This window comes from Pollachius pollachius (genome assembly GCF_949987615.1).
Source record: "Pollachius pollachius genome assembly, chromosome: 2".
Taxonomy (NCBI): domain Eukaryota; kingdom Metazoa; phylum Chordata; class Actinopteri; order Gadiformes; family Gadidae; genus Pollachius; species Pollachius pollachius.
The window spans coordinates 40,142,675-40,170,541 of NC_136935.1; the positions used below are offsets into that span (position 1 = coordinate 40,142,675).

Genomic DNA, 27,867 nt, shown 5'->3' on the forward strand with positions numbered 1-27,867 from the left:
GATATCTGGGGCTGGGGGCGGGGTTGTGTTTGTGTCTGCAGGCTTGTACGTATCTGTGTGTGCGTTTGTGTGTGTGTGTACCTGTCTTCATGTGTGTGTGTCTATCTATGCTATTCGTGTTTGTGTGTGTGTGTGTGTGTCTGTCTATGTGTGTGTGTGTGTGTGTGTGTGTGTGTATGTATCTGTCTTTGTGTGTGGGTGTGTGGGTGTCCGTATGCATCCAGACCTGGAAAAGCGGGGACGAGGAGAGGGTGAAGCCGTCCGAGCCGGGCTGCCTGACCAGGGGTAGGGCTCCCGGGGTGTCCTGGGCCAGGGTGGCCTGGAAGGACACGTCACCAAACACAGACGCCTGTGTCTCCGGCTGGGCCTTGTCCTGCACAACCCCCGCAAACACAGAAACACAAAACTGTAAGACATCACATACTCTCATCCATCCACCATAAAGACCTTCCTAGGAGTACTCTCATGCATCCCCAATCAAATCTATACATAAAGGAGTAGGTATACTAAATCACAGAGGAGAGGAGGAGAGTACGGTGCTACGGTGTTCGACTCTCCGGCTAAAAGATACAGGGTTGGCTCCCCAATGTCCTCATCCTTAACCTGAAGGCTCCCTTGAGCAGGATGCCCTCACCGTAAGCCTTAGCTTGGGGACTAGACTGTGTATATACTGAGTGTGTGTTGTATATGTGCATGCATGTAGGCCTTAGTATGCAGATATGCGTGTAGGTATGCATGTGTTTATGTTGGTGGAGGGAAGGGATATACGGACATACTTTGGAAGGTTTGTTGATTGTTGTATACTCATCCCAAATAAAAAGATGGTGAAAAAAAAGAAGAAAAAAAAGCCTGGGGACTAAACAGTAGCAGCAGAGTAGAGGGCGTGGTTACCAGGATCTTGAAGCGGTAGAGCAGGGAGGGGGCGTCGGCCAGGCAGCCGTACTCCTTGTTGGTGGGGTTGTACTTGGGCACGTAGCCGTCAGCGCCGGTGCAGAGGAACACCTTCTCAATGCTGCAGGAAAACGAGTCGCCCAGGTTCTGGACGGGGTCCACCATCACACGACCATAGATGGATGAGCCTGCATACGTTGAATGGGGTGAGAGAGAGAGGGGGGAGACAGACAGAGAGTTAGAGAACGGGGGAGAGAGATTGGATAAGGTTGAGTGGGAGTGAAATTTTCTCACTCAACATGAGTCAGACCCATGGGACACTGCTTCTGTTAAAATAAGTAGCCAGACATGGGTCACTGTATGATGTACATATATATACTGTATGTGTTTTGTATGTTTTTTTTTGTTTTGTATAAGTTCTGTATACGTTTTTTTTAAATATTAAATATTGAAACAAAAATGAGTGCAAATAGTATCCTTAAGCATGAAATTCAGCTCTATGTAACCTTAACTAGATTTCAACCGAAATAAAAAACAAAAGGAGAACAATACGTGGTTCCATTTTCTGATTCTTCACTCTCTTCTTGAGCTTCTCACAGCCAATCAGTGTGGTGGTTTTCATTAGCTCTTAATTAGGCTCACCTGTGTCACCATACCCCCTATATTATGGTGCACACATGGGGCCTGGTTACATTTCTCCCTCCGACGGACCAAACCCAATCAATGAAAGGACTTGCCGGTGCTTCTTTGGATGCTTTTGAACCATCCAGACAAATGTGACTGACAGCTAGCAGACGGTGCAGTATGCAACCCAATTTTAATTCTGTCATGAACTGATTGAGAATGATTGGATCTGTTTGGGCTGTTGGCCTCAGGTGAACCTGAGGCCAACCTGAGGTGAATGTTGTTGAGTTACTGCTGCTTGTGTGTTCAGTGCAGTGTTGTGTATGTGGTTTTGTGTTGACTTGTGTGCTAGGTAAACTGTAAGTGGGGTTTGATTGGGGTTTTGCAGTAACTTAGTGTGTTGTGTGTTGAGTGCAGTGTATGTGGTTGTGTGTTGACAAGCTGCCTGACTTGACTCTGGGGGGGCCCCTGTGGCCCCCCCAGAGTGTGTGTGTGTGTATGTGTGTGTGTGCGTGCGTGCTGTTGGAGTGTGCACATTGGGAAATGACTGCTCTGGTAATTGTGGCAAAATCAGTTTTGCAACTTTTGCATAATAGACCATTTATTTGGCAAGAAACGGAAATGACAAAGCAATAACTAACCAGTGGAAACGGAAACTACAAAACGTTATTTGGTTCTTTTTGACAAGCTGGTCAGCATCCCACAGCATACCATGATGCTCTTCTGGTATAGCCCTGTTTTGCTGTACCATACCATGATGATCTGATCAGAGGATATATATAAAGGGATGTATAGTACAATGATGCTCTTGTACCAATATACCCCACTTGGGTCTAGTTCCATGATACGTTTGTGGGCCAGCCCTGCTTTTTCTAGCATGATGCCTCCTGTCCCACACTGCAACAGACGGGTCATTTGCCTGACATGTAACAGAAGGGGTTGGACATGGTCAATTAACCAGTGACTGTGATGAATCGTTTGGTTGATCTCTTAAAGAGGCCAAATGTAACAATTGGAGTGATGCCGAAGTTTTCAGGGAACATCTCAACAGACTCGTATACTATAACACTAGTCTTTGAGTTGATATATTGCATTTATCATGCTGCGTTTGGAATTTTTTGAATTGCTCTTAACGTGATTGAATGCTTGTTATTTGGCTTGCCAGGAAGTCTATAAAATCCTCAAAGCATTAAGTGCATGACCTGAGTCTAACCCTAGATGGTGCTGTACTCTATTTTTAGGTATTTGAATGCCCTTTTTAAATGTTGTCACTGGTGATAAAATGCTCCTCTTCCAGTTGGTGGATTAACAGGTCTCTCCAAAGGAGAATATGAGGACGAACAAGTGTACTGAACCTACCACCTGTTTTCATAAATGAATATATTTTGAGTTACCATGTTGGATTTTGCTGGAACGCCAGGAAAAGTTTTCATAATGAGAAATGGAAATAGAAGTGGAATCTGACTGCAAAATGTTATTTCATAATCTTAAAGAGTTTTGGCATCTCTAGCTTACCCTTGGCCATTGAGTAAAGTGTGGCAAGACAATATTTATACTTTTTTTTTTTTTTTTACAAAGTGCTTTAACAAGCAAGTACAGAATAATATTGGGCGTACAAGTAAATGCAACTTTTCAAGCCTTTCAGCTTTCCCGTGTGACATTGGTGTGACATACCCAATATGGACTGGAGCCCAGGTTGTGTAGATCTATTTAAAATGAGCTGTGGTCCAGTAATTTGCCAGGTTACCTAATGGGTGAAGTTACGGGTTGTCTTAATTTCTGTGGCTTCAACCTTATATGGGCGTATGGAACATTTAATGTGAATTTAATAATCAGAAGTCCACAGCAGTGGAAAGTCTTTATTTCAGTTCACCAGGGGTCAACGCTCTTACCGTCTGAGAAGGCAGCGTCAGTGCCCTCTCCAAAGCCCATGGAGCCGTCAGAGAGCCAGATCTCCTCTTTGGACAGCAGGAACATCTGTGTGTTGAGGCTGAACTCTGCTGCCACGGGGTCGCTCACCTGGAGAAAACAAGGAGTTAGCATAGGATGCCGTGTTGGAAGTGTGCAGGGCTGCACATCATCAACGATGGTTAGACTTTAGCACTCAGGAATAAAATAATTCATGCTAAAACTTATGACTGTCTTTTTTCAACAAACGACTGGCGCATATGCTCTAATGAATACATCTATGGCATGAACCCTGATGGTCCAATCCTTCAACTATTTGCACTCCCTGTGAATTGCTTTAGATAATACTTTGCAACAATTTCCCGTGTTTCTGTATGGGCGACCTCCCAATCAACAGTGTGCTGTGATTGGAGGTATTAAAGTTATTCCATTGTATAGTGATGGAGCGAGGCTGACCTGTTGGAAGCGGATGTCCATGTCGAAGGTGAGGGGCTCCCGGGGGTGACAGACCGGGGGGATGCTGAACTCCCCGTTGGGAGACGCGCTGCAGGGGATCATCTTCACTGTGTAGGTTCCAGAGTAGTCCCGAACCTAGAGGCAGAATACACAAGACGGCATTTTTCAGTATGTTTTTCCTGCGAACATGATTTGCAGCTAATAAAACGGGTCATTGAAGTTCACTTTCCTACTCTGAATAATGTAATAAAAACTGTAAAATAATATAAAAGTGCAAAGATATCTAAATTGAGCCTCAAATTGTGTATATACATTTCAGTTATTCTTATACTGTATAAAACGGAATGCTTTGGGGCTGGGTGGGAACTCACAGCGAAGTCAGAGGTGAAGCTCCACTGCTGCATGGGCTGGTTGTAGGTGGGCTCAGTTCTGACCAGTGCCAGGGTGAAGGTCAGCCCAGGGTGGTCGGCACAAATCACCATTGAGGACTGACTGGTGCCTGGGAGAACATACACACACGTGCCACAATTAATGTTAGTTATTTTCAGAGTATCATTTTCTAAAAGTTGTATTAAAGACAGCTCCTTGTTATCAAAGGACATTCATATATCATAAGGGATGTGTCCGTCACAATGTAAACTGATCACAGGTCACCAATCCCAGGTAACTAATCAAAGTATCCCAGGGTCTGCGTACCTGGATGAGACATGACAAACTGTCCCCTGTAGCGAGCCTCGGTCTTGAAGTTGACCACCAGGCGGCCCTCCTCGTTGATCCTCATACTGGTGGGGTACATGGCTCCTGCGAAAGCAACAGCACACGTCAGGACCTCCTTATCCAGTGTTTCACATCGAGGTCGCGGCGAAGTACATGTACATGTTGTTGACCCATAGTCGCCAGCAGGGGGCAGTGTTAGTCAGTAGCATGATTGTGTAGTGTAACGGTTGTAATCAATTAATTTAAATAGCAATATTGATTCATATATGTATATATTTTTTATCTTTCTGTCTCGTGTGCTGTAGTATTGCTCCTACACGACTCTCTATGGACTGTTACTCATGTAACTCGAGATGGAAGTTGGATTATTAATTTAGACTTATTGAAAGATACTTCATCCCCAAGGGGAAATTAAAGCGTTATAGTAGCTCACACCAGAATAGTCTAATAATATTTAAGGAATTCTCAGTCAAATAAACGAAATGTAGGCTAATTGTATTTTTATTTAAATACTAATTTAACTGACCTATGCATGGTAAGAATTTCGGGCAGATTAGATGGGCATGATGTTGTTTAATAGACGAGATCCACAGAAAATAACAAACCCTGGAGCTCCGCTTCCGGAGGGCTTCCGATACCGTCCTGCCACAAGATGGCTGTGTCGTACACGAACGTGAGCTTGAGTTCCGACTGCAGGTCGAAGTGCTGCCAGCCGCCCACGGCCACGGGCGAGTGGAAGATGTAGGAGACGTGCAGAGGCACACGCAGAGTCACGTAGGACTGCACCAGGTTCAGCACCTGCGGGAGGGACATGGTTCTTGCATCGATGAGGAGGGACGACGTGGGGCATACTGAAGCACACCAACAACCAATGATATCATGGGGTATTTCAGAGCAGTCGTTTTAGAACTGAGAGTCGTGACTTATAAATGATTCACAAACATGTTCAACTTTATAAACGCTTTTACAGAAATATATGCGCATGTCTGTATTCCCTGTCTGTTTAATTTGATCATTAGATCATGGTTGAAGATGAAAAAGGGGATAAAAATTGAAATACAACTGCTTCTTTCACTGCACGAAAGAAGGACCCCCACCCCACTGGAAGGTCACCTTCACATCAACAGCTCCGGGTACCCTTTGTTGCAGTAGACTGTAGACTGTATGGTGCGGTGAGCGGATCCGAGTGGTTTCCCTACCTGTCCGTCGGTGCCGATGGAGCCCCCACAGTCGTTGAGCAGCTCGGACATGTCGTAGTAGCTGGTGAACTCCCAGAGGCACGCCTCCAGGTTGAGGTTGCGGTAGAAGCGCAGCGAGTTGGTGGAGCGCATGCCGGCGCTGTACTGGTAGGGCGAGGTCTCGCCGATGATCTCGGGGTTCTTGGTGGCGTCGGTGATGAAGCCATGGCCCGTCTGGATCTCGTTGAAGTCCAGCAGGTTGGAGCAACGGTGGTTGCCCACGCGCGTGCCGTCCGGGCTCAGGGTCAGCTCGAAGTTGGACAGGGGTCGGGTGGAGATCACCGGAAGCATGCCTGGGGGGGAGACGGACGGATGGACGGATGGACGGGCAGACGGAGGGAGGGAGGGAGGGAGGGAGGGAGGGAGAATAACGGCCACAGGTGAATGGAGGTCAAGTAGTTCTCGGTTGACTTTTGGGGAGCCAATGGGACGATGTCACGATGTGACCACGGTGTCATGCCCACAGGGATGTGTTAGCTCTGTGGAGTTTTGGAGGCACTTTATTGAAATGGGGGGCCTGATTCCCACAGCTACTCTGCACATAGGCCATTTGTTTTCTTGAGAAACCAGGTTGTGCAGTACTTCAATTGCTTGTAGCTCCAGTTTTGATGGTATGCTTTGATTCGGCATTAGTATTCGCTTTTGGGCTTAAGCATCTTCTAAACGACCAAACGTGAATGTGTTTGGTTTTTAGTTCTTTATTCTGCTTGTAAGAACGTAGGGTGCCCCTGACTCACCGTCCATGTGGGGCATGTTGACTGTCAGTTTGATGAGGTTGGGGAAGTCGGGGTCGTCGGGGCCCGTGTACCGGATCTTGGCGGAGAAGGGTTCGGCTCCCACGGTGCCGGGGACCCGAGGCTGGCACATGCCTGCAGAGAGAGAACATCGCCAATGTAAACCGTACGGTGAACCAAACAACGGACCTCTGTGCAATGTGTATGTTTGGTGTGCTGCCAGCAGAGAGGGCACATTTGGCGAGGGTCTGTTTTATTCTGTAGGGGTGGAACCAATTATAAAAATCGAATCGCTCAATAAACTCTCAATACAACTCTGAAGGGCCAGATTGACCATATGGGTGTCGAAGCAGCCGAACGACTCAATTTTCAAAAAGTTGAATAAGCAAACTGCTGCAAAAAAAAATCCATGTATAGATAACAGCAACCCTATGTCCCCCCCCCCCCCCCGGTCTCCACTCACCCTCCTCCTTGCTGACCACCGCGATGGGGCTGGTGAGCTCCAGCCCGGCGTCTCCGTTCACGTTGAAGGCCCGGGCGGCGCACTGCACCCTCGAGCCCGCCTGGAAGTAGATGGAGTCCAGCGTGATGGACTTGGTGTTGGTGAAGAAGGTGTTGGTGTCCACCTCCCGCATGGGGCTGGTGACTCCGTCCGAGCCGGTGGGGGCGCTGACCATCCAGCGGTACTGGGTCAGCGTGTCGTTGATGTGCTCCGCCGTGCAGATGGAGCCCGTCTTGTCAAAGTCGTGGTACTTGGGGTTGCAGGCCTGGGGACGGAGGCAGGGATGGTGTGGATGGGACGCATGTATGGGTTTAAGCGGAGGTCTTTTTTTTTTTTTGAAAGGATATGAAATGAAGCTATATGGAGATCACAAAAAATAACCCTGACAAACTAAATAATACATTAACACACTACATTTAGATTTTCTTTGTCAAAATCAACTGAATCAAAGCATGCACTGGAGATCGGAGTAACTACTTGGAGTACTTGGAGTAAATACACAAGTTTGCAAGCAAGGTTTCTTAAAAAACAACGGCACACTCGCACACTTGACAACAAACACAACTGGGCCACCGCTTGACAATGACCTAAGACGGAAGGTCACAACAAAAGGAAGGCCACAAACTGTCATTTTCGTTGTTGAGCCTCATATTATTTTTACGGTCGCTGCTCACCGTGACACACACGACGGGGTAGCCGGTGGGGGGGCGGGGCTTGTCCTTGGTGCGGGCGGTGTCGTCGTACATGAGCAGCGAGACCACCTGGGGCACGGCGGGGAAGGTGACGTCTGCCACGCTGTCCATCTCCTCGATGTACACGATGGCCTTGTTCATCTGGCCACCAGGGGAGAGACGATGGAGGAGGTGTCTTTCAAATCATTTTTTTCAACGGCACAAACACGGCGATCCAGGGTGTGTGTTGGAATTTGGTATCGGGGAGGACACAAACATGGAAGGATCGATTTTTTTTATTCAAATAATTATTAAGGACGATTCCCTCTTTGCTTAATATTAGTAGACACATCCTTACCATTACCAATCCAAAAGATCACCTATGAAAATAACGCAGATCCATAATCAATCAGATACCAATCATTTGTTTTAATTTTACACAATCATCACCTACCGACGCTCATATCTCACATCTTCATAAGGAAAGTTGGCGAGTGTTGGGTACAGTGTGTATGACCGGGGTTGAGCGTAGAGTATGTGTGTGTGTTTCTGTGTCTGTGTGGGGTAGAATGCTGTGTAGTTCTGTTTGTAGTTCTGTTTATAGGTCCATCTATGGAGGCTGCATTCCGGGGCAGCATCTCATTCCAGGGGGAAAAGCTTTTTATAAGGCCCTGATTCGACCACGCTGACAGTCAAGGCAGCTGCAGCCCGGCGGCTATTTTAACTGCGGCCAGCGACCACGGACGCATGCGCACGCGTGCAGCTATGGGGGGCATACTTGCGCATGCAGGGGATATTTTTATGGTGTTTATTTGAGTGTCCGTGTGTGAGTGACTGTGTGTTTGACTGTGTGTGTTACTGTGTGACGGTGTATGCGACTGTGTGTGTTACTGTGACATTGCTGTGTGTGTGTGCGACTGTGTGTGTGTGTGTGTGTGTGTGTGTGTGTGTGTGTGTGTGTGTGTGTGTGTGTATTCATCTCACCTGCATCTCCGCCACCATGTTGTCGTCGGGCTTCATGTGCACAATGAAGGCCTCTCTCATCTCCCGCTGGCCGTCGTATAAAATCTCAATCTCCACAAAGTGCTCCTTATCGCCCTCCTTGAACACCACGTCTTAAAACGGAAACACACACACACACGCACACATAGGGCACACACACACACACACACACACAGCCATGTTGACCTTCTCACATAAACACTTTCCGCCCTCCCCAGCCAAGGAGGTAGCTGACATATTCACACAGACCACTCAGTATGCTGTCTTCACACGTTGCTACAAATCCCCACGCCTTATGGACCAGGCATTGTGATTCCTCCTTCGGCATCCCAAAAACTAAAAAACTACAGCCCCCATTCTCCAGTCCAACCCTCTCTCTCTCTCTCTGTCTGTCGCTCTCTCTCTCTCCCTCCCTCGCTCTAGTTCTCTCTCTCTCTCTCTCTCTCTCTCTCCCTCCCTCTCTCTAGTTCTCTCTCTCTCTCTCTCCCTCTCTCTCTCCCTCTCTCTCTCTCCCTTTCTCTCTCTCTCTCTCTCTCTCTCTCTCTCCCTCCCTCTCTCTCTCTCTAGTTCTCTCTCTCTCTTCCTCTCTCTCCCTCTCTCTCTCTCCCTCCCTCCCTCCCTCCCTCTCTCTCTCTCTCTCTCTCTCTCTCTCTCTCTCTCTCTCTCTCTCTCTCTCTCTCTCTCTCTCTCTCTCTCACCCTGGGACAGAGGGTTGTAGTCCTCTCCAGACGTGGCCGACCCGTCCTTGGTGTGCACCCTCACCACTGACACCTTGGAGGTGTCCCCCAAGCGCAGGATGGGGATCTTCACCCGGGCCAGCTGACCTTTGACCTGGGGCTCGCGCACGCTGTACTTGATCTCGGAGAAGCGGATGATGGGTTCTGCGGAGGAGGGAAAGAAAGGAAGAATGTATTGTTGTTGTTGTTGTTTTTGAAGGGTTAGGGTTGGGGGTCTCGACTGACATTCAGGATGAGACTCGATGAGACTTGGCCCCTCACTACTCACTACTACCATACTTATGATGGCAGTAGCAATACCGCAGCCATTTCAATGAACTTGGACATTTGCAGAACTGCACTCCCCATCAGTCTTAGAACTTACTGTCTTTCTCATCGGTGACGGTGACGAGGGCCTCCTTCTGCTCCCCGAGGGAGGCTCCGTAGGGGGACTTGCTCGCGGGCGACCCCAGCACCAGGCGGAACTCCTCGTCCTCCTCGTGGGCCGAGTCGTCCACCAGCTTCACAACGCATGGCTTCTCACTCTCACCTGACGGAAGAGGAGGTGGGGGAACACACACACACACACACGCACGCACGCACGCACACACACACACACACACACACACACACACACACACACACACACACACACACACACACACACACACACACACACACACACACACACACACACACACACACACGCAGACACAGGGACAGCCACACACACGCAGACACAGGGAGAGACACACATGTACACACACATCAGACATTTGAGTAGGGGAAGACTTGAGGAGCTCTAGAGACAGAGACATGATACATAGATGGATGAATATATAGATAGATATGGCATGATATATACATGGATTTATAGATAAGACATGTATACGATAAGATATAGACATAGATAGATAGTGTCCACACTAATATGGATGCGTAAGAAAAGGAGATCCTTCTGTCCACAAAGTCTGAAGCCGATGGACTGCGTTTTGAAAATGCTGCTGAGAATTCTAGTACGGAGAGAACACCTTAGACCCAAAAAACAGGTTTTTACATTTGGCCACTCTAGCCCGTGTAGTGTTGAGTAGCCGCCATACAGACAGAGAGACCGACAGACGGACAGCCGGCTGTACCTGGTAAAAAGGTGATGGTGGAGGCTGCAGTGTTGGGCTTCTCGTCGTAGTCCATCATGACCTGGGCGGAGCCCTGGCGGGTGTAGCAGCGCACGGTGGACTGCAGGCGCACGTCTCCGCTGCGGTACACCAGCGCCCGCACCTCCCCGTCTGCCTCGTCCACCTTGTAGCTCCCCTCCTTGAACTGCACCTTGGGCACTGCGCACACGCGCACGCACGCACACACACACACACACACACACACACACACACACACACACACACACACACACACAGGAGGAGGGGTTGAACATGGAACATGGACTCTATGGTGTGAAGCTACAAAACTGTTTCAAATGAATTGGAGGAATACAGTAATGAGCTCGTTGACTTTCATTAATTTTATACATTTTTTTCTGTGTTTGTGTAGATGCATGCAAATGTGTGTCTGTAGACCGAAGAATTGAGAAAGGTGTGTGTGTGTGTGATTATCTGCGTGTGTGGACGTTTTTGAGAATATGCATTCTGTGTGTGTGTGTGTTTTTGTTATTATACGTGTGTGTTTGATTACACTGTATATATGTGTGTGTTTGTTTGTTTGTGTACACATGTGTGTCAGTATATATATATATGTGTGTGTGTGTGTTTGTACACGCGTGTGTAAGTATATATCCAGGTGTGTTTATGTCCACGTGTGTGTCAGTATGTATCGGCGTGTGTTCGTGTCCACGTGTGTGTCAGTATGTATATATATGTGTGTGTGTGTTCGTGTCCACGTGTGTGTCAGTATGTATATATGTGTATGTGTGTGTGTACACGTGTGTGTTAGTATATATCCAGGTGTGTTCGTGTCCACGTGTGTGTCAGTATGTATATATATATGTGTGTGTGTGTGTACACGCGTTTGTTAGTATATATCCAGGTGTGTTTGTGTCCACATGTGTGTCAGTATGTATCGGCGTGTGTTCGGGTCCACGTGTGTGCCAGTATATATATATGTGTGTGTGTGTGTGTGTGTGTACACGTGTGTGTTAGTATATATCCAGGTGTGTTCGTGTCCACGTGTGTGTCAGTATGTATCGGCGTGTGTTCGTCTCCACGTGTGTGTCAGTATGTATATATATGTGTGTGTGTGTGTGTGTACACGTGTGTGTCAGTATGTATCGCGTGTGTTCGTGTCCACGTGTGTGTCAGTATGTATATATGTGTGTGTGTGTGTGTACACGTGTGTGTCAGTATGTATCGCGTGTGTGTGCTAGAGGCTCACGGTCGGTGAAGGTGTCATTGATGGTGATGGTGGTCTTGCTGGGCTCCCCCAGCACAGCGTTCATGGGCATGCGGAGAACCAGGTCGAACACCTCGGGGCCCTCCAGCTCCGGCTGGCCCAGGTCGTCCAGGATGGTCACCCTGAACGTCTGCATGGTCACGCCCGGAGCAAAGTCCAGGTTACGGCTGATGCCCACATAGTCCAGACCCGCTGTCCAGAGAGAAATGTGGAGTTACACAGGTGAGCATTTCCATCAATCGCGAACCCACGCAGGCAATAAGCTCCGAAGTGACTCGGGTTGGATTCTGACCTGTGACTTAAATGTCCTGTAAGGGAAGGCAGTCCATGAAATATAAAGCCCATAAAACATAAAGAAAACAAAGACTGATTTGAACTGAAACACACTAATGTTAACATTAGTACTTATGCTTCAAGACTAAAGCGCAGAAATCCACTGCTTAAAAAATAAAAGCGTGAACACAATGGAAAACAAAAGTAATGGAATTATATACAAACAGGATGTGCATTAATGTGTGACTGGTGAATGAGACCAAAGCAGTTGTAGTAGTAGGTGTGACGCCATCGGAGATGGTGGCTTCCTGTCTTACCTTCGGCGGAGACAGGCTCGCTCTTCCGGGAGCGCACGGTGACGGTGGCGGTCTTTGACAGGTCGGTGCCGGTCCTCCACACCCTGACCTCCACGTAGCCCGCGCTTTCGTCCACAGAGTACTCCGGCTCCCCAAAATAAAGAGAGGGCTCTGGGGGTCAAGGTTCAGACGAACAGAGGTCAGTTTGGTTCGTGCTTCATTTCAGAAAAGGTGGATTTTTTTAACATTTGATTTGAATTAACAGAAGTGGTTATTGTCGGTTTGTCTGGATAAACGGCTATATTTCTTTACAGCAGAGCTTGACAGGTTATTTGGTGTATACACTGTTAAGTCAGTTAATGTGTAGTGCTACACCCTGTATTACTTTGAATTACGTCCTATTGACAGATAGTAGCATGTCTAGCTAGGGTCGGATCGGGTTTGTGATACTGCCCAGGAAAAGAACTCTCATCGTTGTGATCCTCCCCCTTTGCACACACACACACGCACACACACACACACACACACACACACACACACACACACACACACACACACACACACACACAGACCACTTTATCAGAAACCCAAGGGCTCAACGTGGACCTAAATAACAAAGTGTGTGTGTGTGCATATGTCTGCATTGCATGCACAGCACTTTGCCAAGAGGAGAGGGATGTTGTTTGATGATGGAGCATCTGATAAGGCAGAGAGACTGGAGAGAGAGGAGGGGGGGGGAGGGGGGGTGGGGGTTTGCAGCCGGAGACAAGGAGCAACTTCTTCTTCTTACAGAGGGCAAGGCTTGAGACCCCTGGAACACACACTCACTGCATCTCTCCTCACCAGCCTATATACGCACTACTCTCACCCCCAGTTCTGTGGCGGTAAAAGTTCTCACATAATTACCCTTTTCATCAACAGCTCACTAAAGGGCTTGTCCATGAGAAAAGCAACCCATGTGAAACATACGCCATGTGAAATCAGGAGTGGATCAGGATTGGAGCGGATTGTACGCATTGTCAACCTGTTTGGGACCCAGCCAGCCAGCCTTCAAGCTGGCTGGTGGTGGATGGGAGGGGGAGGAGGGGTAGGAGGGGAGAGGGGTAGGAGGGGGAGGAGGGGGAGGAGGGGGAGGAGGGGTAGGAGGGGGAGGAGGGAGAGGAGGCGAAGGGAAGAAATGAAAGCATGCAGCCCTGATGCCCCCTGTCCTGGCACCCGTCCACAGGTTCACTTCGCCGGGACGGTGGTTGTACACACGCATGGATACACATAAACAAACTTTTGCACAAACACACACACACACGGACAGACAAATGACCACAGATAAACACAAACACAGACATTGCGCACACACGGCACTTCCTCCAGCTTTATGGAGGGCGTATTACACCAGGGACCCACCAGGAAGCCATGCCACAATGGAGGACGTTTACCCTGGGCAGGCTCCTCTTGTCTCGTCATGTGTCTGGGAATGCACCCCCCCATTATTTATCCACAGTCAAGTTTGATTGCTACTCCAGTTCCACATTCCCTGGGCGGGGCGTATACTCCAGCCCGCTCTTCTGTCTCTAGAACTACCCGGTCCAGGAGGTAAACACTGTGGTGGTGGTGGTGGTGGTGGTGGTGGTGGTGGTGGATGGAGGACGAGGGATGAGAGAGTGGGGGGACTTGAGTGATTCGTTCCAAAAGCTTGACTAGGCTAGTGTGAAGCTTAAGGCTTGCAAGCAGCTATTCTTTGGATATCTAACGGATTATTTTCACAGTGGGATCCAAACATAAAAAAAAGAAATCGGAAATAGTGACACATTTCACATGGGGTCTCTCTTAAAATGTGCTATTTCAAAATAAAAGACCCTCCGCTACAACAATAAAGCTCCACACTGCAGTGAATAAATACCATCAGAGGGTCAGTGCCAAAACATGCCTATCATCGGACAAAAAAAAAAGGCCTGCACAATAAAGTCTTTTCTCCCCCTTCACCACCACCACCACCATCACCACCACCACCACCACCTGCCTTTTGGACCCTCAAACAAAGGGATGTGCTCTGTTCCTCCTGTGATTCGCTGGATGCCTTTGAATGGGGAGAACCAGGGCCCAGGGGCTCAAGAAAAACACACCTCTCTCCGATGTCTTGTATCTGTCGTATAGGGGAGGAAGGATAGCATAGCGCTAGCAAGCGTGGCTATCCCCCCCCCCTCGACACCTGTTCACCGCTATCTCGTTGCTAGCCGTCACGGGCAGACCACCCTTGGAGAGTGGCCCAATGGACGGTGGTGTTGCTGGGTGATCAAGCTGTGGTCATCGGGTCGGAGGTGTCAGTTAGGATGGTGGAGGTAGTCAAACAGTCATTGCCGTCTCTCCTGGCTTTATTATAACTCTTGTCAATATAACTTGTCTTTGTAAAGACATTGTTGTGCTGATCCTTCCTACCAAATGCCCGCCACAATTGTGCATAATAGCAATACAGCACTTAGGTCTTTGTGATAAGACATTTTGTAAAATACTGTTGCATAGCAATTTCCTTTAATCTTGTTGACAAACAACTGACTGATGCACATCTATGACAAAAGATGAAAGTGCAAACTATTGTTAGCGTTTGTTGGAAACACGCTCATGCTGAATGCCCTTTGGCCGGATTTATTTAGTCATTTTGATTCATTGAATTATATAATGGATGTTTAAGTCAAGCCAGGAGAGTCCTTTGGGACTCTTGGTCACTATCAGCAAAGAACAGCACTATTTTGTGTCTTTAGTGCACATAGTCAGAATTAATGATGTGCAAAGTCTTCCCAAGTAAAGCAGGGGCTGGGATGCAATGGAGGGATGGGTAACAGGATCACTGGCATCTGCTTGGATAAGCTTTAACTGCATCATAAACACAGTGCATGTATACCTCCCTGCCTGCATGCAAGACTTACTGCAGGCACTAAGCTAGGATCATGCACAGAATGGGCTCACATTGCCTGACAGGTTTATACATTCCGGCGCATCATCATATTATTCATCATGTCCATCTTAGAGCCTGTAAGAGGGGGCTCATAATCTACACTGAAGACGAGAGATATGCATGACAGAAATGTTCTGTCCACTCAGATATATACTATACTCATTGTGCTTTAATATCAAAGTGGTCAAGGTACCTAACTGAAAGACGAAGAATCAAATAATAATATTGTGACTTTTCAGAACCACTTTTCAGGAGCAAAAAAACACTTCAAGCTCATGAAAAGGGAATCCACATCTACCAATTCATGTTTTATCCCTCATCGTGGTTTGCATAAATCCTACTGCAACACCTGATAACGAAACATGAGAAAATCACGTCACTGCAGCGCACAGACTGTGTCTCCCCCCCCCCCCCCCTCCCCGTCGAACCGCCGCTCACCGTCGTCGCTGTCAGCCAGGATGGTGACCTTGGCGCTGGGGAAGGCGACGCCCAGCTGGCCCCCCATGGGCATGCTGAGGGTGACGTTGAAGCTCTCCTCGCCCTCGAACAGGGAGTCGTCGATGACAATCACGCGGCAGAACTTCTCCCTCTCGTCCTTGTCGAAGCGCAGCAGGCTGGTGTGGTCCTCGGGCCGCGTGATGTAGTCCGAGTAGGACAGCACCGTGCTCGGGACAGTGCCCGTGGCAGAGGCTGCCGGGGGAGGGGGGGTTAGAAGGGGGGGGGGGGGGGGGGGGGGGGGGGGGGGGGGTTAGAAGGGGGGGGGGGGGGGGGGGGGTTGTGTAAAATGAATGGATTAGCTGTTTGCTCGGAACAACTTCTGTCGTCGTCACGATTTGGAGATGTATGATTTGAATTTAGTATTTAGTTGATGCTTTTATCCAAAGCCTTACAGTTCTTAGTTTTTTGGACCTATTATTCCTGATTGAATAAGTAGGGGTAATAGGGTATCTTGCTCAAGAGGCCTTCAATTTAGATTGCATACTACAATCTTTCTGCTGGGACTAAAATACCCTTACCATCATAGCACTACTATTGTAGCCCCCGAAACAACCTTTTTCTACCTTGATTTGGAAAAGGCATATCTTTCTATTTTTCTGTTAACCAACATTGTCCACTCTGGGGACACTGTACATTGTTTGGCATGGCCTGTTGGCCTTAGCTAGCCCAACAGGCAGTAGCAGATGATGTGTTACCCTGCTGGGTGTGGCAGACCACCATGAGCTCCTGGCTGGCGTCTCCAGAGCGGTGCACAGGGATCAGCAGCTCTCCAATGTCCTCCTCAATCCTGTACTCAGCCTGAGGGATGAACACCGTCGACTCTGAGGAAAAAACACAAATGACACACTCATTACTACCATACTTCATCCAAAGCAATGTACAGTGAATTTCTTCATATGCATCATGTCATTCATAAACAGGCAGAGATTATGGACCCTTGCTCAAGGAACCCTACGACGGGTAGACTCTTTGGGCCTCAAACCATGAACCTTTCAGCTGGGAGTCAAACACCCTAACCACTAAACTATCATGGAACATAGTGCATAGTTCAAGGGTCAAACATGAACTTTCACCATCTCCGGGGTCTACGATCTCCACGGTGGCGACATCAGGGAACTCCAGCACGGCCATCACCGGGTCGGACAGCTGGATCTCGAAGGTCTCCGAGATCTCGTACTCCCGGTCCGTGAAGATCTTAACCTTCCAGGTGGCCGTGGTCTGCCCCGGGTTGAACTGCACCTGCTTCTGGGCCTTCCCGCGGAAGTCCTTGTCTTTCTTGGCTGTGCCGTCCTTGGTAGCAATGCCTGGAGTTGAATCATGGAGAGGTTGTGTACCTGATACCTCTACATTTACAGCTATTACAATCAGCTGAGCTATGGGAATACGTTATGTCTTTTTACATCCCATTTTTGTATTTCATTATAATACATACATTTATAATACACTTTCAAATGAATGAATGAATCGGATTCTGAATTTGGCATGTGGCCATCGGCAAACAGTCAAAGACCTTGTGAGAACCTAATTCTTCACTCTTGTGTGAACTTACTGACAAAGGACGTCTCCCCTAAGAAGCCCCTCCTTCTGAGCGTCACCTCCAGGAACTTGACGTCCTCATTCACCAGGTAGTACTGCGTCTCCAGAGAGATCCACGCCCAGTTCAGCCGGAATGGCTGGGGCTTCAGTTTGTTTCCACCTTGAAGAGGAATAACATTGAAGTATTCATCAGTTCATATCGGAGGATAGGGTCATCCATTGCGTATTTCGCAAAAGATGACCCAAACATTAGAGTGAGCATATTGCATTTGTAAGAGATAACATGATGATAGCTTTACGCTATTATTAGCATCATCATGCACAAATTGGTGTCACAACAAGCATATCTTGTTCTATTTTATTCCACTCTATCAGTTTAGAGCTTTCAATAAAACATAGGGACTGAGTTCGAACAGACAGGACTCAGGCAAATGAGACAGAATGGACCAACAGAATAAATCACATACTGGCACAGGTTCATAGAGAGATAGGTAGAATGCTACAGGATTGTTTAATTGGATTGATCCTTCGCCATCCTCCCCCGTGCCCCTACATGACCTATGATCTGTCTTATTTGACTCTTTTTTTCTAATCCCAGCTAATCCCATTCCCAGCAGGACGCCGCAGGGTAACACTGTTCAGGCACACATCAAAAACTCTCAAAGACGACCCACATGTCATCTTTCTCCTTTTAATAGAATAGTCTGTGTCCAGAGAAGTTCATATAATAAATGTGTCTCTGTGGAAAGCACCGACAACCAGTCTCCGTAACACCCAAACCCAAAGCAATGCATGAAGCTTTCTGAGGGAAAAGTGGATGGAGCTGTCTCTCTTATCTTTAGAAGTGTCTGTAGGCTGTAGGTCACACTTCTAACCCATGAGTCACCTGCCACATAACCCTGGCTCCAGGTCCATTCCTGTCCTAAATCCACACCATCCCGTGACTACCTCATGTAATCCATCAAAAGAATCTACGTCAAGCCCCTTCTGTTCATTCCCTTAATGGCTGATGGTTCAGGGGCACTTCTTTCTCAGAAGTGTTCGCTGATTGTTAGTTTTCTTAGCCTCAGCACCGGCCTGTCATCTGATGTTCAGAGAGGCATGGAGACCTGAAGCTTTGGGCACGCAATAACCTTTTGTGCTTAGCGGTTACTTTCGGATAAGGGAGGTGAGAGAAGGGTCAGATTTGGTTAGTTTTGGTCACAGAGGCCACTAATGATTCACTAGCAATTCCACAGTGGCTCAGTGTCGATGAAGACAAGAAAATTGATTGTTCCTCAACAGTCGAGGAAGACAAGATATCGGGTTCCGCAATTTGTCAAGTCAAAATTTAATGGCGGGAAAAATGTTTAGCCTAGAGTGAAGAGCATCCATCATGGCTGTTTGAGGACAGCGGGTTGGTGGACAGCGCGCTCTTTGGAGAACAATGGCGAGCAGCAACATCTGCTCCTCAAACCACAGGAGAGCCAGCATGGAGCTCCCTCCGACCCAGGATAAGATCTGAGGATCTCTTCCCGCTATGTGACTGGGAAGAATGAAATCAGTGTGGGGAACTTAGCTTGTCCGTTTACAATGGGATAGGGCCGCTTCCTCTAGCATGCATGACAACATAGTAGCTTGGACCGGGCCAAGACACAACAGAAGAATAGTATAGTAGCATGGGGAGTTCAGCTCCCAACCGAAAGGGTAATGGGTTCTATCCCTCATGTCCGCAGTCTAACCTGCACGCATCCTACCTGCACTTTAGTCACATGTATTGGAATTTCCTTTATGTTGCTTTGGATCAATGTGCTTGGTAAATTACTAACTAGTAAAATATACTTTGTACTTTGGATTTTGGTGGCATTTATTTAGGAGTAATGAAATATTTCTAACTGCAGACATAACTTTTGGGAGTTTGGAATAGAATAACAAAGTCCGACCGACACATATTCAACATGCCCACAAATACACCCACCGACCCATGGGCCATGCAGACATTGACCTAACCTTGATTTTGGCTAGGAGACATGGTGCCCACTGGTAACCTTGACCAAGCTCAAGTTACAAGTCACGGCTGTCCCTTTCTGAATACCTCAACTTGATATTCATACACAAATGTTTAACAGATGTTTATTCATGAATCAGCCTTCAAACATTCCGAGTTTTAATGGATAATCAGTAAAAGACAATGTATCAATTGAAAGGGCATTTTTTTATAAAAAGTATGAGATGGTAAAATACAATTATGACAGTGTAGACATATATAAAACACATAAAAAAGTGTTGAGTATAGTCTAATTAGTATGATTTAAAAGCCTATGTTTAGCCTATATCAGCCGCACTTGACGTGAACTTGAAAGCAACTTTGACCTGCAGTCAAAAGACTACAAATATCAAACTGTAGTTTTTTGTTGCAGAGAAAGTGTGCTGTGTCTTGCAGAGTTAATACAAGTGAAAGACATAGAGAGGGGTCATCTAGGATTATTGAATAAGGGCTGCAGTGTGGACATAAAAGAGCCCTCTGTTTCAGGGCTCAGTGATCTGGCGGCTTACAATTTTTAAGACACAAAGAGAAACGGTATTGGGTGTTTTTTTGCGTCTTGTTAATATCTCATATGCAGTGATACAGGCCTCAAACTCTGCTCTGAGGTATTGGTTTCTTCACGTTTTTAGTACCGTCGTATCAGCATTGAAATCAGCGATGTGTATGGAATGCGTCAAACACAGCGGCATTCAACTATAAGTGTCTGAACAGCTTAACCTTCTTTTGAATACAACACAAACAAACACACAAAACCACGCAGACACACCGTGGCTTTATACTATATTGGCCCAAGAAGCCAGACAGAGCTTGACCCATCCACACACACCTCACCGCAGGTGTCCCCTCGTCGTGACGTCAAAGAATATACTAAAAGACAATTCTACATCACAAAGCCATTTAATAGTTTGTGTAACCACTCTTAAACAGCGGCTTTCATCAAATTCTGATTATAATTCAATCAAATTCTAATGAAAACCCTCTTTCTATCTTCCACAATATCCATTGTTCCTCATGAGGACAATAACTAAATAACTCCCTCTTAGGGAACAATAAAAGTTGCCCCAGTGCAGGTCTGCTGATGGTGACCCCCATGTCACTGGAGGAATTTCCTGGGACGAAGACCAGTCACAGATTGCCACAGTGAAGCCGTCTCTGTGACATCTGTCACTCTCCAAGAGTGGTCTTTTCAGTGTGTTTACGACTTCCAGTTTCGGAGCAGGTGCTGCTCCCTCACACGGCTCCCAAGAACTCTTTTGTCTTCAGAAATGTACAAATAAACACTCTATAGAACTACAGCTATGAGCATTACAGCTATAAGCACTTTGAGTCTGCCTTGTGTATGAAAAGTGCTATATAAATAAAGTTGCCTTGTATTGCCTTGCCTTGCCTACATATTTCATGTCTCCCACGCCTCTTTTTATAATTTGGCTTGACTCTGTATTTAATCGCTAACCACTCGATAATCGATCAATCTTTTCTCAGTCTCATCTCGTCTTTGTGTGGGCGTCTGTGTGTGCACTTGCACGTGCAACAAAACCTTTTCTCTTGCCACAAAATCACGACAGCGGCGGCTAAAGTGACAGCTGTACTCCTCCCACCAGCCACCAGTCTACCTCCCCCCCCACCCTCCCCACAGCTCCGCTGGCCTCCCACATGCCGGCTCTGTGTGTGTGGAGGCCGTGGAGAGGCGGATGGGACAGCAGGCTGCAGCCTGGGTGGGCTCTGGCCATGGCTCTCTGTCTGTCTGTCTGTCTGTCTGCCTCCCTTTATGGCCTTCACTTCAGTACAGCACAGTGCCAAGCTCCGACGTTAACCTTCTCCGCCATTCTTTTGAATGTGCAGTTAAAAATCAGGCTGGGAAGAGGGCATTGCCTCTTTAAATATAAAATGAGCTCATTTCAATAAATATAAGTGGCTTTTCCGTGTTTTTTGTAGGCACATGTCTGAAAGTGCACTGTTTAATTTGCTTTTTAATAGTCATTGTTCCCGTTTAACACTTTTCCATTGGTTTTTTTTTGTTTGAAATCGTTTAAAAAGTCAAAGCAGGTATAGAAAATAGCGGGAAGGCTGACTTAGTAAAGGCCTGCTTGACCTCTGCGCTAATTTACGGCCTCCTTTATTGGAATTTTTATGACAAACACTTGAACTGAACATCAAACATGTCCACGCTGTAGCTTCTCCTACGCGGCTCCTATTTCCTCCTACGTCATCGTTTCTATGTGGATGAAAAGCTTTACGAGCATAATTTATTTTTTTTATGTCTCTGTTTCAGTCCCTTCGCCGCTGAGTGATTGACGCTAATCATCACTACTAGCGCATGACGGACATTCTGAAAACCCTCTGAGTGTAAATGGCAGACTTCCATAATGCATGCACTCATTTGAAAGATGATTCTATCTTAGATGTCGTCTAGGGACTAGAGTTATTAACTGAGGGTTGACAAGAACTGACTTGAAGATCAATTTATGAATGAATACAACAAAGAGAAGTATGTGTGTAATTATGTTCTATAGTTGAGGATAGTAAATGGACTTTCCAAAAAGGCAATGTGAATACACATTATTACAAGACCACAATTATCCTGTTCTTCACAAATTACATAATTTTACATTCAACGTCTTAGAAATTCCGAAATGAAGAACAGCTAGAATTCAGTAACTCCATAAAGAATGTCTGCAGGAGGATAAAAGGATTCCCCCCCCACCCCCACCCCCCCAGAACCAGCAGCCGACCTAAAGTCTTCTGTCAGCAGTGGAACCAGGAGACACACAAACAGTACAACCCCCTCCCCCTCCCTCCCTCCATGCCAAGGACCTTTTGCAGCACGTTCTCTCATCGGCCAACTGAGACAGTATCCACACAGCAGGGTCCGCACCACCATACATAGACGCCCTCGGCCGTGGGTCAGCCGTGGGGCGAATCATCAGAGGTGAGGAGCTCTGACGGCTCTGACGTCTGGCCACGCATGATGCAAGCGGCGGCAAGCTAAAGGCTAAGAATACATCCCCACTGAGTGACAAGAATGAGGGCCGCTCTTAAGATTACATTTCCCCATTAATCATACCGCAAAATATAAATAAATGCTGCGCCGGATATGTTAAATTCTGGCATGTCCGGTGTCGGAGCACGGAGATGGGGGACGCGCTGTCGGTGAACACCGCCAGGTAACGACAACGCAGGCTCAATATAATCCCATCACAAGAGTAATGATCGAAAGGTAAGAATAGTAATGGGAATAGGAACAATTTCACGGATGTAAGAAAAATTGTTTCTTGAATGCCGGGCGCTTAACTTGGCCTCCTCGCTGGATTCCACAGATTTCACCTCCAGACCGGCTGAGGGTCTGAGAGAGGGTGGGAGGACGGGAGGGGGTATTAATAACTGCAATCATGGCTCATGGACGCCAGTAGCATGTGCTGTCATTTATACGACACAAGAGACCAGATACCCTCGAGAGCTTGGCCATGCGATCCACCCCCACTGTGCAACAAATCACGGGGGATACACGGCCTAGGACCGATATGCACGCTCTACAGACATGAGTGGTGTCAACAGACGACGTGTGTGTGAACATAGAATCAAAAGGGCCACTGACAAACCGGGGAATGTATCGCTGCGGCCAATAAATAATAATTAAGTTGAGTAAGGAAGAAGGCTAGTTGGGCTAGGAAATGTTTTATCTAGCCAAAGGCAGATCGAAGGAAGCAATCTCCCCATATCATGCTAACTCAAGCTTAAAGGGAAAGGACAATAATTAGCATAGCTATGCTTTGCCAGAGATAAGGTAAGAATAGCCACCGTGGCCATATATCATACACTCGCCTAAGCGGGCCTAGCCCGCAGCTAACATTCATCATGACCAAAGCAGAGGTATGGGACAAAGGGATAGAGAGACAGAGTAGATAGAGGGCGGGAGAGAGAGAGGGAAGATAGAGAGAGCAGGAAGAGAGAGAGAGAGGGAAGAGACAGAGAAGAGAGAGAGAGCAGAGAGAGGGGAGAGAGAGAGAAGAGAGAAAGGGAAGAGAGAGAGAGGAGAGAGAAAAAGAGAGAGAAAAAGTGAGAGAGAAATAAAAAGTAACAGAAAAGAAACAGAAAAAAGTAAAGAATTAAATAATATATAATTTACTAGAGAGAGAGAAAGAGAGAGAAAGAGAGAGAGAGAGAGAGTGAGAGAGAGAGAGAGAGAGAGAGAGAGAGAGAGAGAGAGAGAGCGAGAGGGGTCACATCTAAATGATGCTATAAAGGGATTAACATGAGGGCCAGGCGACTGAAGGAACACAGTGTTGGTAGAGGAGGCATTAGGACCACTGGGATCAAGCACCAAGCCCCAAGGGGGGTTGGGGGGGGGGGGGGCTCAGCGTTGGCACCAGAAGCCAGTAAATCTCCCTGGGACTGTTGACACGGGTTGACGGGGGCCGGGATCAGAAGACGCTGTTAGGAAGTATCATGGCTGTGACCAACTAGAGGCTTTCCGTCCGCCCACATAGTGTCAGAGGGTCTGCTTGGGTACCGCTCTATCGTGACTGGTTCCCGCTACTGCGTAACACTGAAATTTGAAAAGAAAATGTGCGCGTGCAATATATAGTCGTGATTCCGTGATGTATGTCGAAATATAAAAACTTATAAAAACTTTATAAAGCAGTGTGTATATGGATAATAAATGTTGCCATGTGCACTATATCAGAAGCAGCCGTGCATCTGTGTGTGTGAATGTGTTGATGCCCCTGTATTCACATACACATACAAATAATACAAATACAAATACATAATTACATGCACAAACATACATACACACACCTACATACACCGTCTGCCCCTAGGTTGTACTTCTATTTAAACAGTCTGTTGGGTCCTTCCGTTTCAATGCTGCCCTGTCCCCATACTATGGAATACACGCATCCCTGCAGTGAAAGTCTATAGGTTATCAGCCTATCTGGCGTTGGGTTGGGTTTCTATGGCGCTGAGAGTGGGGGGTCAGGGAGAGTGGGTGACACTGGGTGCTGAAAGGTAATCCCCTTGAGCAGACACACACACACACACGTTCAGACGCACACTTGCACGCGCGCACACACACACACACGCACACACACACACACACACACACACACACACACACACACACACACACACACACACACACACACACACACACACACACACACACACACACACACACACACACACACACACACACACACACCTGTCTGCCATAGGGATTCCACTTCCCTCCGTAGTCTCCAGGGTCTAGTGTGTTTGTGGCGCTGGAGTCTGGAGCCTCCAAGGGACCTACATACCGCCTACCCCCCCAACCCCCGTCTGAATGATCACATAACACCCAGCTCACTGGGGTCCACCACCGACCCCAGCACTGGGAAGAGTATACATATTGTTGCTACTGTCGGAAACGTATGTAGACAGAGATGGGCTCTTTCGTCTTATCAACCTACACCGGCTCCCTTCCTGCTGTCTCTGCTCTCAATCGGTCAATCAGTGCAGATTCATTACAATTCTGCTGAAATCCAAGACCTGGTTTTTGCCTCTTGAGATTGGCAGTGATGTGGCGATGTATGCAAAGGGTTTTAATGACCGCTTCTCAGTCGCTATCACCTTGTCCCTCGATCTCCACCCCCCCTTCTCAAACAAGCAAGGGAGAAAAGGTATAGAAGATATCCCTTCACAGAATGCTTGGCCAACCCGATACCTCTCCAGCACATAGCCTGTGGCGAGGTTCACCCCCTGTCTGACGGATCAAGGATTCATGGGTTACATGGCTACTTGTAAAAACACGCTTTTATCGTCTCTCTCTGTTTCTCCTTAAAGAGCGTGCTTGTAAGAGGACTCTGGACCTCTGGACTGAATGTGAATGACTGTTTCCATTGATATTAGTACTTGATGCTAATGAAAGAAACCTCAGGAAGTTAGCTTTTATGCCTGGACAGTTGGGATTATTAAGCAAAATGAAATACATTAAGATTTTACATCTACTTCCGATCTACCTACCGACCTACCTCTCTATCCATCGGCACTACATTTATCAGTATCTGGGTGTCAGTATGTATTTGCTGCTGTGCAGTGATTGATTTAAGGTGCTGGCCGGGGAACATTCCAGCCATGGTGTCACGATGACGGGGTGAGAAGTTAAAGAGACGCTCCGAGCCGTCTTCCCTCTGGCTCCTGTGCAGCACGGGGGCTACCTAGTGTCCTTCTCAACGTGACGGGAATGCTGACTGTACCTTGTCCAATCCCCTGACCTCCTCACTAGGACACACACATAGACACACTAACTGGGACATGCACACACACACACACACACACCGACACACATACACATAAACATACATGGACACACACACACACACACACACACACACACACACACTCACACTCACACTAACACTAACACTAACACAAACACACACATACACAAACATGGATATGCAAACATACATGCACACACAGTAGACACACACAAGCGTGTCTTACATAGACACACACATACATACACACACATACACACACACATTGATAGGCAAACACACATGCACACACACACACACACACACACACACACACACACACACACACACACACACACACACACACAGGCACTTACATACACACACACACCAACAAACACACCAACAAACAAAGCGGACAGGTGTACTCCAACAGCAATACAAGATATTCCCTGACAAACATGCTAAATAGGGTCCATGGTTGAAAACGGAGATCCGGTGGAAAGACCATCTTGTGTTTTAGTATGTGTTTGCCCACTTGCTTGGCCCCATTTCTTGTAGGATCAGTTTATTACACATACCCTTTACAATAGACTTAACCTAATTATCCTCAATATGCTTTCTAAATTCTATCCCCCAGAATCTCTTTTCTAGATAAACACAGAGCAATGTCTTATAGTCTAAGTTATTTGGAACAACTAATTTTTTTCTGCTTCCATCTCAACAGCTTAGCGTCACACTCTATTTAATCAGGCTAGCAGACCATCAGATGTTTCTCTGTCTACCTGTCTCTACATGTCTAGCCTAAAACAAATATAGACCCCCACCCCCTCCTCCTGGCTGCCTACCACAACACTTAGCCTTCACCGGTCAAATGGACTTCACTTCATCTTTGTTGGATGTGGTTTTCTGATTGTCTTTGTGTGTGTGTGTGTGTGTGTGTGTGTGTGTGTGTGTGTGTGTGTGTGTGTGTTTGTGTGTATGTGTGTTAGTGTGTGTGTTTGGTCATGGATGTGGATGTGTGCTTCTTTTTTGCCGATGTTTGTGAAGTCTCTGGGTGTGTGTTATGTGTGTGAGTTTGAAAACGCCTCATATATATATATATATATATATATATATATATCAGTGCGCTTGTTTGAGAGTAGATGATGGTGGCTGATGCAGTGACCCATCTTCAGCCTTTGTGCCCTCAGTGCGTGACCGTCACTTCAAGAATCAAAGCCCTGAATGCACCCCTTGCACCTGGCCCTGAAATTCTTTGTGTGGAGCTTAAACAATGTGGGACAGCAAACAGAATAAAGTGTTGTGCTAACGGAAGCTCTTGTCTGCCCTTCCTGTTCTCCTGTTCTATGCTCACCCTAGTAAAATGAACAGGTTGCATCTAACCCAAAGGTTGAGAGTGGTATCTAAACACTTTTCGAAAAGGGTCCAATATTCAACCAATTAGCCATGAATAAATGAACATGAGTTAATGCAGTTAATAATTGTATCCTTACTCTAAAGTGTGTATCCTGATTTTGATCATGGGGATAAACATATGCTGAAAATCTTTAAATGATCTACTAAGGAACCTACTGAATCAAACTGTACTTTATTTACTTAAGCAAACGGTTAGTTGATAACTAACTTTCTTCTTAGGTAAAGTAAAGTGTAGATCCCAAATTTGACCAGGGGTTATAGCATGTTATATGATGTGAATGATGATCTAAGTATCTCAATGAATGAAGCTTTCCATGATCTTTAGTTCAATACTGAGTTAATAATGAAGCACCTTCTAAAGTCGATGCTGTTACTATGATTGACATGGGACTGTAGTGAAAATAGAGAGCAAAATGCCAGAAGGCCCAAACTCGTTACCCTCTCCCTCTCTCTCTTAAGTGACCCCGGTAATGATATTGGACATCCAAGCATAATTATAGACTACACTTCCCCTGCAGCATGGATTGCAATTACAGCTCTGAGGATCTCTTCAGTATTTACAGCTGATGTTAAAATAGCAGAAGCATGCCCCACCCACTTTCTTTTATTATAAAGCATTTAGTAACATTGCAATACACAGCAATGTTTTGAATATCTGCGAGGAAAGTTTTGAACGTGTTCAAGGTGTTAAAGGAGTGCAAAAAAAAAATACAATAATTGATTTTTTTGTAATATGATGTTTCCCTAAACAAATGAGACAGTACAAATGTCAAT

The 27,867-nt window shown here is 46.8% G+C and overlaps 1 protein-coding gene across 1 annotated transcript in view; it reads right to left on the reverse strand.

Annotated features, from left to right (window-relative positions):
* Positions 1-27,867, reverse strand: part of frem3 (Fras1 related extracellular matrix 3) — a gene marked incomplete at its 5' end in the record, with an annotated part of 34,536 nt that overhangs the window by 691 nt on the left and 5,978 nt on the right. The window contains 21 exons of the mRNA XM_079758659.1: positions 227-373; positions 892-1,079; positions 3,408-3,534; positions 3,880-4,014; positions 4,251-4,378; positions 4,576-4,680; positions 5,202-5,394; positions 5,796-6,127; positions 6,572-6,703; positions 7,032-7,335; positions 7,745-7,903; positions 8,726-8,856; positions 9,442-9,624; positions 9,845-10,009; positions 10,596-10,793; positions 11,842-12,051; positions 12,450-12,599; positions 15,817-16,068; positions 16,572-16,697; positions 16,950-17,180; positions 17,426-17,572. Of these exons, the coding sequence (XP_079614785.1) occupies positions 227-373; positions 892-1,079; positions 3,408-3,534; positions 3,880-4,014; positions 4,251-4,378; positions 4,576-4,680; positions 5,202-5,394; positions 5,796-6,127; positions 6,572-6,703; positions 7,032-7,335; positions 7,745-7,903; positions 8,726-8,856; positions 9,442-9,624; positions 9,845-10,009; positions 10,596-10,793; positions 11,842-12,051; positions 12,450-12,599; positions 15,817-16,068; positions 16,572-16,697; positions 16,950-17,180; positions 17,426-17,572 (3,743 nt within the window). The remainder of the gene's footprint in view (positions 1-226; positions 374-891; positions 1,080-3,407; positions 3,535-3,879; positions 4,015-4,250; positions 4,379-4,575; positions 4,681-5,201; positions 5,395-5,795; positions 6,128-6,571; positions 6,704-7,031; positions 7,336-7,744; positions 7,904-8,725; positions 8,857-9,441; positions 9,625-9,844; positions 10,010-10,595; positions 10,794-11,841; positions 12,052-12,449; positions 12,600-15,816; positions 16,069-16,571; positions 16,698-16,949; positions 17,181-17,425; positions 17,573-27,867) is intronic.